The sequence below is a fragment of the Erigeron canadensis genome, chromosome 9, assembly GCF_010389155.1.
Source record: "Erigeron canadensis isolate Cc75 chromosome 9, C_canadensis_v1, whole genome shotgun sequence".
In the NCBI taxonomy this organism is placed as follows: domain Eukaryota; kingdom Viridiplantae; phylum Streptophyta; class Magnoliopsida; order Asterales; family Asteraceae; genus Erigeron; species Erigeron canadensis.
The window spans coordinates 29,731,010-29,741,493 of NC_057769.1; the positions used below are offsets into that span (position 1 = coordinate 29,731,010).

Genomic DNA, 10,484 nt, shown 5'->3' on the forward strand with positions numbered 1-10,484 from the left:
GTTTCATTTTTCATAGATTTCGGAATACAAATAGTTTTGTTGTCTGCACTTAAATGTCTTATTTGTCTTGTGATTATGATTTTATTGAATGGAGTAGAAATTGGTTTCTTTGTAATGTTGTAGATGTGGACATTTTTATTTGTAGTGATATAGACATCATATAGTCTATCATATCTTTTAAGAAATACACTACCAAAACCTTCAATTATAGGAATCAAGTTGACAAGTTGCATATGTTCTAGTGGTTAGGTGTCTATTTCTACACAAGAGGTCTCAGGTAGGAAACTTCCATAAGTAAACATATTGGGAGTGACAATGGAGGTTGTCAGAAACGGTCACGAGCGTTCCTCTAGTGACGACTCGGACATCATAGTAGAAAAGGCTCGCCATCACCAAGTAACCCGGTCATGGAAAACCTCTTGTAAGAGTATGATATTTTAGTTCAAATCTGAGTAGCATTCTGAAAGTAATCAATAAGTTGCTATTATATTTTAACTACTTTTAAGATGGTTTATGTATGTGCCATGACACACATCTCCTATGGATGTCTTTTTGGAATCAGTAGTTCTACTTTTTGCTTGAGGTATATATGTCTAAATCCTACCTCCTTGGTACCCCGTATATGACGAGATTGGGTATTGTTGTTGCCATGTAAAGGGTATCAAATCACAAAATTCACTATTGTCTAATGCATTCTGGTTATTATAACAGGAAAATACAATACTGATGATACAAATATCTTAACAATAAAAGAATATGGCATTCAAGTAACCTTTAATCTGAAGTAAACTTAATGTGCGCTTGGAATACCACAGAATGAGTATATACCCATTGTGTGCTCCCAATGCCTGAAAGGTCATTCACTTCTCACATAACTACTAACCTTAACTCACATTATTAAATACACCTTAACATTATTAAAATAGACAAAGTGAAACGAAGCTATATCATTATGTACTCATGATACAAAGCAAAAATCAATATCATTGGAGTATTAATATATATAAAGTATGCTATATGTGTAACAAGTATATCAGGTTCCTATATAAATGCAAAACTCTGCGAAGTAAAACAAGACAGAAATAGCACAAACAGATTGCTCCAAGCTGGCCATTTCTCTTATGGAATATTCGGCTTGGCTTCAAGCAAGTTGCTTAGTTAATTACACCATTACTAAAATATATATCATGAAACAATAACCAATTGGTGAGAGCTGAAAATGATCAAGGATTCGGTCAATTTCAATATAAACTATGAATAATTAGGAACAGAATACAACACGGAAAGGATAATTCGGTTTGTAAGAGATCACTCTTTTAAGCGCAAAACAAGAGGCAACACACTTAATATAGATAGGAGACCTAAATCTATCTAACTTGCCTTTGGCCTAATCTCGATACCTTGAACGATTAGATCACCCTTCCAATTTCGTTCTTTCACCTCAACTATGATCATCTTGAGCTCCCTCTCTTCAACTCACCCAACTCAATCTCGAGCCACACATCTAGAAGTAGGAAAGGGGAGTCAAGATAAACCATCTTGGTTAGACTCTCAGCTTGAGAATCGATGCCAATTAAATCAGACAAACTTCAGCAGGATAGTATGTCAAAAAAGCGCGTGGTCTCAATTTGTACACAGGTTAAGCTGCGTAGCAAGTGTCGAATGACAACGTTGAAAGTATTGGTTTTTCAGCCACCCTCAACAAACCTGGCAGTGGAGACAGAACCTTAAGTTTTTTAATCATTTTGTGTATCACCCCAAACGATCGAGAGGTCCTGCGAAGCCAATATGTGGCATTTTTTGCGCTCAACGGGAAGCTTTGTTCATGGACAGGAGAACATACTACATATTCATACAACAATATACTTTGGGGAGTTGAAACATTTGAATAAAACCAACCATATCGTAAAACTTTGTGTTCAAGGTAGAAGATTAGATGTCTTACTGGATTGGGAACTTCATGTCTACTACCTACAGACCAGGATACAACATTTCTATAATATGTATATTTATGACATATACGACAATTTATGAAGCTATTTGAGGCCTAAAATATAAATTTATTTGGATATAACAAGGACTTTTTACCCAACCTTTTTTTCTCTCCATCCTTTACACCTTGCGAGTTTAACAGATATTCAAATATGTATTCTGTTAAGTCCAGATTTTTCTGGATTGTCTTCGCAGGGTGCACTTTCCCATTGAATTGGAATCATACTTTGGCCTTTTTATTATATGACTTTGTCAATTTCTTGTTGACCTCTCTAACGAGGTTGGATGCTATATATTTCAGTATTTCATAAATTTAAAGGTTATACTTTTTCACTTTTCAGGCTGCCTAAGATTGGGCCAAAATTCAAAATGTATTGGGCCCCATTTTCAGTTCTTTTGACTCTCTTGGCCCAAACTAAGAAAAGAGAAAATAAATTGTCCTTCACATCTGTAGTTAAGCCGAACAAGTGTAACTTATATGTCAATATATCTATAATACAAAACGTTAATATCAATAATACTCAATCTCGTCATAAGCAAGGTATGAGTTTATACGTATAATTCACATCGAGAGTTTAATCGAACGTTAATTATACTTTTCATAAGTTTAGCTCACAAACTCACCTATCATATCAAACAGAAACAAGTTTTCAAACCTAATTTATTTGTTTAATGCTATTTCTTTGATCTTACCATTAAAGCAACTTTCAAATGGTATAATTGCTACTTAATTGAAGGGTACATATTGAATACAATATATTGGGAAGAGCAATCAAATTTGTTCAAAAATCAAAAGAGAGTTTTCCCTTCCAACTTCAAACAAACTCTAAACCAAAAATCAACCCAAATTCAACATCATTAATTTCCACCACCCAAATCTTCATTCTGAATCACTTTCCATGCTTCCCATTGCCTTCAATCCTCTTGGTCTCTGCAAAAGTCAATATACAACTCATTTTACAACATCGTTAAAAATGCTCAATATATTACAAGTAAAAACAGCATCACCAGCAGTTGAGAAAATAAAGACATTTTAACCATTGCTAGTCTAGAATTTGGCTACAAGACTTCCAAATCTATAAGCAAATCCACAACTTCCATCAAAACTCATTGCAAGTTATTAACGGGTCAGGTTTTCATTCAGGGTAGTCGGGGAGGAAGTCTTTTTGACAAATGAGTCGGATACCATCTAAACTCAATCTATACAAAAGTCATATGAGGTTAAGACTTCACCGAAAGAGTTCACAAACCTTCTTATTAGTCTTTTTCTCCCTAACTTCATATCTTTCTTGGCAGAGATCAGATAGCCATGCACCTGGACTTACCAACTGCATTCAATATAGTAACAATAATCAATCAATATATTTCAACTAAACCAATGAATCAAGATAGCCAAAAATTGAGTAATTATCAAAAACAAAATGAAAAGTGAGATAAAGTGATCTTTACAAGTAAGGTTCTTTGAATAGTCTTGGCTCTTTTCTTAGGCCTTTGAGGAAGTTTACATCCTTTCATAGCCAAAAAGTCTTCTTCTTTCTCTTTGCTTGATAATGTAGTGTACAGCTTGGGCCAAGTAGACCCTTTGGTCTCCTTCTTGGTTTCCACTGTCAGCACCTTCTTGCTGCTGCTACTCTCTTCAAATCCGCCTCCAGTCGACCCTCGTGTCGTATAATACCGATCTTCTTTTTCAGGTGACGATAATGCCGACATCACTTTCCTGTTTAAAGCCCTAAAACTGATCAGAAAGCAAGAATACAATCCACAAAACCAAAAATCCTTTTTGTGGAAACTTAACAAAGACCCAACAAAAAACACACAAAAAAAGGAGAAACCAATTGTACTCTTCATTAAAATCCCACACAAAAGGACTTATAGATGCATTCAACAAAGTGAATGCATATTAAGAAAAAGCACCAAACTTTATCTTTTTATTTGTTTCTCAAACACAACCCATGTTATCTTTTTGCTTTACAATTAATAACATACCAACAAAAATCTTGAACATCTATTCAAATTCTACAAACAATAAAGGCCTAGTCTTTTCACATCAAAACACATAAGTAGCCCAAAAATTTAACCTAAACATGAAGCTTGAAATCCAGTCTACATCCCACCTCTCACATATGAAGCTTGTAATCAATACATTAAATTTTGAACTTTAATAAAATTATGATAAACTTTAACAAAAAATTCAAATTTTTTTTTTACTTTTTACCTATTGAAACGTTGAGGAGATGAAACATGAAGGGGAGGAAGAGAGTCTGGTTCATTTACAACTCTTCTATTAACACGTTGAGATGTGCTTTTTTTCTTCACAACAATTCCATTTCCATTTGATTCTCTCACTTTTTCAAATGTGAGTCTTTTTCTGTTTCCCCACTGTAGCTTATCCATTTTTTACACCAAAGTTTACACCTTTATTTCTGTAAAAAAAAGTGTAACACCTTATTTTAGCCATGAATCCTAAAATTACAACACCAATTGAGTAAAAAAAGTATAGAGATTAAAAATAAATTATACCCAGATGAAGATCTATGATAAAACCAGCATCAAAGCTTTTAAGTCGCCCTGCATTTCAATATTACCAAGAAAATGAGTAAAAAATGTAAAGCTCAATGAATAAATAAATATAAAGATGAAAGAATTACAAGAACAAAAAAAGATTGAATATTTTTATTAAAAAAATAAAAAAATTTATTTTCTCTTGAAATTAAAAACATATGTAAAATATGCACTTAAGGATTTTTGCTAAAACAAGAAGTAAATCTTTCAAATTAGCCTGCATTAAAAAAAAAACATTAAAATCAATGAGAAAAAAAACCCAGATGAAGAAAGAATGGGGGATAAAAAAGAGGTTACACAACAACAAAGAAAGTTTCAAACTTTATCTTTAAATTTCAAGATTTTACATCTTTCTTATGAAAAAAATTGTCTAATTGAGAAGTGAGAACAAAAATTAGAGAAAAAATTATAAATAACATACCCACTTAAGGATCTATGCTAAAAACAGCCAGAGAGATCTTAAAACTTACCTTGCATTCATAAAACAAAACAAAAATATTGAAATGAAGGCACACAAGAAACGAAAGGTTAATATGAGGTAAGGATTACAAAGAAGAACACTTTTTCAAAAATGAAGAAACAAAAAAAAAGATGATGAAAATTATGGGATTTGTTTGAGGATGATTGAATTTAATTTGAGGTTTCAAGAAATTAAATGATGAAAAATGGGTTATATTTTGTAATTTAATGCCAGAGAAAATGGAATTTTTTTTGGGTGTGCCTCTTTTTTGTTGTTGTTTATGTGAGTTGTGTTTTGACAAGAGGAAGAAGAAGGAGAAATGGGGGTTGTGTTGTATTGTATGTTCCAATATATTTTTCCATCCTATCGTTGGTTTTGTATCTTTATGGAGTAGTAGTAAAAGTATAGTAATTGTATTTTTATTTTATTTTTCTTTTTGAACGTCAATTGTATTTTGTTTTTCATTTTCATTTTTACTTTATTTTCAAAGTTTTTGTAGATTAGTTGAGTGAGAACAACGTGGACCATTGGATGTGAAATGGAGGGTTGGATATGGCACTTCTTAGGCTCCAAGTCTTCAACTTGACCTTGGGGCTTGGGGAATGGGAGGGCAGCCTACGGAGCATCTTAGGTCACGGGAGATAAACTTTTTTTAAAATTGTTAAGGTCGTAATATAACATCAGAAAAACCTTACCGTATAATAATAAATCTTTATATATATTATAGATAAGAAAATATTGCTCATGAACAATTATAAGTATCTGGAAAAAAAAATCTAAAAGCTAAGAGGCTACCCAATACTCATCACTCATCCCTCAAGGACTAATCTTTGTCAGCGTCACATCAGAAAAAAAAACTCCAAGGACTAATCCTCCCAAAACACACCCAGTACACTCATCTTTCAATGACTAGTCTTGGACCCACCAATTATTTAATTCCATCATTTTATCTAAACTTTACACTTTTAACTCTCTAAAATTATAACAAAATTCATAACAAAACACATACTTCATTAAAACACACACTTCAAATAAACACATACTTCGCTTTATTTTACAAACTAAAACATACATACTAGAATATTAATAGGGAGCAGCTATCTACACACATCAACTGTTTGAAACAAACACTACTGAAACGGCTCGTTTTATGTAAAACGTCGCGTTTATCACCCCGTTTTATATAAAACGTCGCGTTTGGCCGGTGTGTGGATAGTAAAAGCTTTAAGGAGGATTACACGTGGTCTGACACATGTGTCAGTAATTACCCCATTTTAAGTACCGTTTAACCTAATACGTAGCGATTTATGTAAAACGGTACCTAAAACGGGGGAATGACTGACATGTGTGTCAAACCATGTGTAATTCCACTCTGTAATTTTACTATTTACACACCAGTTAAAGGCAACGTTTAATATAATATGTGGTAACCAACATGGCGTTTTACATAAAACGACACGTTTTGGTAGTGTTTCTATGAACAGTGGACGGTGTATCCCTAGTATCACCCTATTAATAAAGACTAATAGACACACTTAATAATAATAAAAGTATAAAACGTATAACATAACATTACATAAAGGCAATAAAAACATAATACTAACACTCGGAATAGTCCGAGTCCATCGTACTGTCTCCGTCGTTGCGATGAATGTACCGGTATGGTTCAGGAGACCCGGCAGCGTCACCGGGTTGAGGAGATGCGTACTCCTCCCCAAGGCCAGTCTCGTAATCATCAGGACGACCCCCACTGATAGTGTCTTGCCAGAATAATGTGTGGTCTAGAGTGGCAGTTAAAGTGGTAGTGGCAACGGTAAGCTGGAAAATGGTTTGATTCAGCCAATCAATTTTCTGTCAAAGATAAATAAGATACTCATCTTTGATAGCGTTACAAATCCGACCTTCAAGTCGTCCGATTTCGTCGGTGTAATTCGCTTGTTGGATGTGATGCTCTGAATCAAATTGCTAACTTTAGTCTTGTGTTTGTCATCGTCAAGCATGTGACTCAGCATGCCCATTTTTTGCATCACGGACAGTCATGTTTGCCATTGAAAATGTGTTTGTGTATAGCAGAAAGAGAGGAATTTATGAATATATGAAAGACTAGTATAAATTTTAATGGAATGGAAGTGTATATATAGGATTTTAGAAAAGCTAGCCGTTGAAGGACTAAAAGTGTCATTTTTTGAACTTTTTTGGTCCAAAAGGCCGTTACAAGGACCTGTTTTGCCAACTTTTGAAACTTCATTTTTTATCTTCTTCCCCTATTTAGTCGTTGAGATTCAAAAAAAAGAAACAAGTGTAACAGCTCGTCCCTGCAGGATTAAACACACCGAACGAGTCAACCGCACGAGCGAAAGATGAGTCTCACCCAATGGTGTGGACTCATCCGTCCACCTCGAAGGAGCAAAGGGACGAAGGCATTAGGTGACTTCTAAGTATCAAACTCAAAATTATGTATAAAATTTATAATATCTTTAACTAGTTGGACCGAACATTTTTGGCTAAGATGAAATATATCTATCAATTCATCAATGTTCTTCAACTTATATTTATACTAATTTTTAAGATCTTCAACGAGTTGAAAAAATGTTTGTTTATATTTATAGCAAACGAATAAAATCCCCAAGATACCCACAAAATTACGAAATTGTTTTACTTTCCGGCTAAGATTTGTTGTGACCATTAGCAAATCAATATATCTCCCAATAAATATAAATCAACCACTTAAATTCATTTTAATTAAGTTAAAACCGTTAGATAAAATAGGAACCGTTAGATAAAATAGGAAAATGATCTTTGTCCGTTGGATTACTTTCTAAGTTTGCACGTGTTGAGTATGACTTATGTCCCCTTTCAACATGCAATACATATTAACTTTAACTATTAACATTATTCATTATTAATATTAATATACTCCGTATTAATTAAAGCTATATTAGTTACGTTCTTCAGACTTTCAATTCACTAATCTTTATAAAACTTATTATATTATATACCTATTTATTTATGAAAAAAATATTAGCCATAAAAATACTAACGACAAACAATAATCTTTTCAAAAAACAAACAATAATCCCTTGTATCCATCAAGATGATGTCAAGTTTACTCAAATCGAAATAAGGGCATTATTTATAAAGTTCAATGATATTTAAACAAGCATCAAGATATCGTCAACATCATATGTTGCTCCATTTTTCTGGAAACATCATAGTATGTTTTGTTACTAGCCAACTGTCAGCGCGATGCGACGGTGAAATGGTAAAAGTGATAGGTCATAAAGTGTGATAGTTCATAAGAGTGATCGATCAAAAAAGGTGATAGGTCATAGGGGTGATCAGTTATGGAGTGATCTACCTGACGGGCTCCACCCTCAGATTTAAAAATTCTTCGAAAGTATATTGAATAACAATTCTAATGAAAGAGTATGAAATTTTAAGAACACTCATATAATTATTCTATATTATCGATGTATAGTTCTTAAGATAAAAGATTTTGAATTAATTAGAGGAATAAAATGATTTATGAATGAGAGATAAAAAATAAGTGGTTTAGATTTGAGGAGAGAGATGAAAATGAGTTGTTGAGATTTAAGGTTATTATAGGTATATTTGATGATAATTTTCAAACTAATTGATAAAAGAGATAAGTAATTTGAGTATATGAGTATATCAAGTTCTTTTTTGAAAAAATGAGAGGGATAAATGTTTTGTAAGGTAATATAGATATAGATATATGATTTAAAACAAAAATAGTCTGTTTAATTATAGTAAAAATATGTATATATATTTATAAAAAAAAATTACCTAACATATTTGAGTAAAATTTAATAATTTACACTAAAAATGAAAAAATTTGTGTATAGAATTACTAAATGATAAGCCTACTTAGATGGATCATAATTTATATAAAGGGAGAGTGTATATGGGGCTAGTACACACTTAACTTAAATGAAAATCTCTCACATATTATTTTTTATTACATAAAAAACATGAGGGTTCAATTATTTATTTAAAATATTAAAAAATTGACATACGAGGGATTTTTTATCCATGTTAAATGTTGTAAAAGCCTCATACTCATTCTCCTTGTATAAAGTTATTATTGTAAATTGTTTCCACCAATATCTTGGTTAACAACATGTAATTCAGGTTAGCACAATATTATTGAATTTTTTATTAAATACAAAATATATTGAAATTTAAAATTTTATATTATACAACATACAATTATATATATATATATATATATATTTAGCTAATACAACTTACAGTGGGTCATATGTGACATTATTTAATTAACTTAAATCTCATATTTGTCATATTTAATTAGATTTATCTATTATCAATCATCAATTAAACAATTATACACAATAAAACAACTTTATATGAGAAAAAACAACGTTAAAGTATGTCTTAACATGCATCATAACTATTAATGTATTTTTTAAATGTGTTTTCCTATGTATTACGCGAGTCAATAATCTAGTAACAAATATACAAACAACATATAATACAAATAAACAAAAAAAAGAAGAAATAAAAAAAAGAAATAAACATATAACTAGGGCTGTCAATAGATTCGGGTTTGGGTTGGCAGGTTGGTGGGTTGAAAAACTCCGACCCTAACCCAACCCACTAAAAGTTTCAGGTCAGAAATTTCAACCCTGACCCACAACCCGCCAACCCATGACCCGCCCATGTGACCCGAGAAGCAAATATATATAAATATAAAATGGAATAAATCAACCAATATAAAGTTTTATCATTGATGGTGTAAGCCGAAAACGAAGGGTACAAAAAAGAAAGAAATACGAGGTTATTGTTAATACTTGACACAAAGTTAACAAACTTACCGCCTAATCCTACATCACTTATCATCTCACAGAATTTTGAATCCTCCTTTTATTTCATACTTGAAGTTACTTTAGGTTAGAAATATAAAAAATGAGAATATGACGTATGAATTAGTGTAATGTGGAGTATGAACTATTATATATAATTCAATTATTTTAAAGATATTGGGTTGGCGGGTCGACCTGACAACCCAACAACCCAATCCGAACCCAACCCAGAAAAAATCAGGTTGACGGGTTATCGGGTTGGTGGGTCGAAAATACTCAACCCTAACCTGATTTTTTTCAGGTTGGGTTCGGGTTGGGTTTCGGGTTAGGTCAAAATTGACAGCCCTACATATAACACACACAAATGAAAAGTATTTATACATAGTGGTAGGAATACTAAAAAATTTGTATTTATGATCTTGCTTTCGCAAATGTGTTCGTCTCTGAAGACAGTCGCATGGTTTTAGCTACTTTTTTTATTGTGTCGATGTTTTAAAAAACTCACTTCCTTTATGATTTATAAATTTTGGTTGTTTTTGCAGTGATGCAGTAGAGTTTTTCAATGGAATGCTTTTTGGAAAAGAGTTTTTTCAATGGAATGCTATTTGGAAAAGTCTGCCCTCTTT

The 10,484-nt window shown here is 32.3% G+C and overlaps 1 protein-coding gene across 1 annotated transcript; it reads right to left on the minus strand.

Annotated features, from left to right (window-relative positions):
* Positions 1–2,687: 2,687 nt before the first annotated feature.
* Positions 2,688–5,231, minus strand: LOC122582031. The gene is made up of 6 exons (XM_043754377.1): positions 5,025–5,231; positions 4,513–4,560; positions 4,208–4,415; positions 3,442–3,709; positions 3,243–3,320; positions 2,688–2,923 (listed from the first exon to the last, which is right to left on the minus strand). Exons 3-6 carry the CDS (start codon positions 4,384–4,386, stop codon positions 2,873–2,875), a joined length of 576 nt encoding a protein of 191 aa, XP_043610312.1. The 5' UTR covers positions 4,387–4,415; positions 4,513–4,560; positions 5,025–5,231; the 3' UTR covers positions 2,688–2,872.
* Between the last annotated feature and the right edge of the window lie 5,253 nt (positions 5,232–10,484).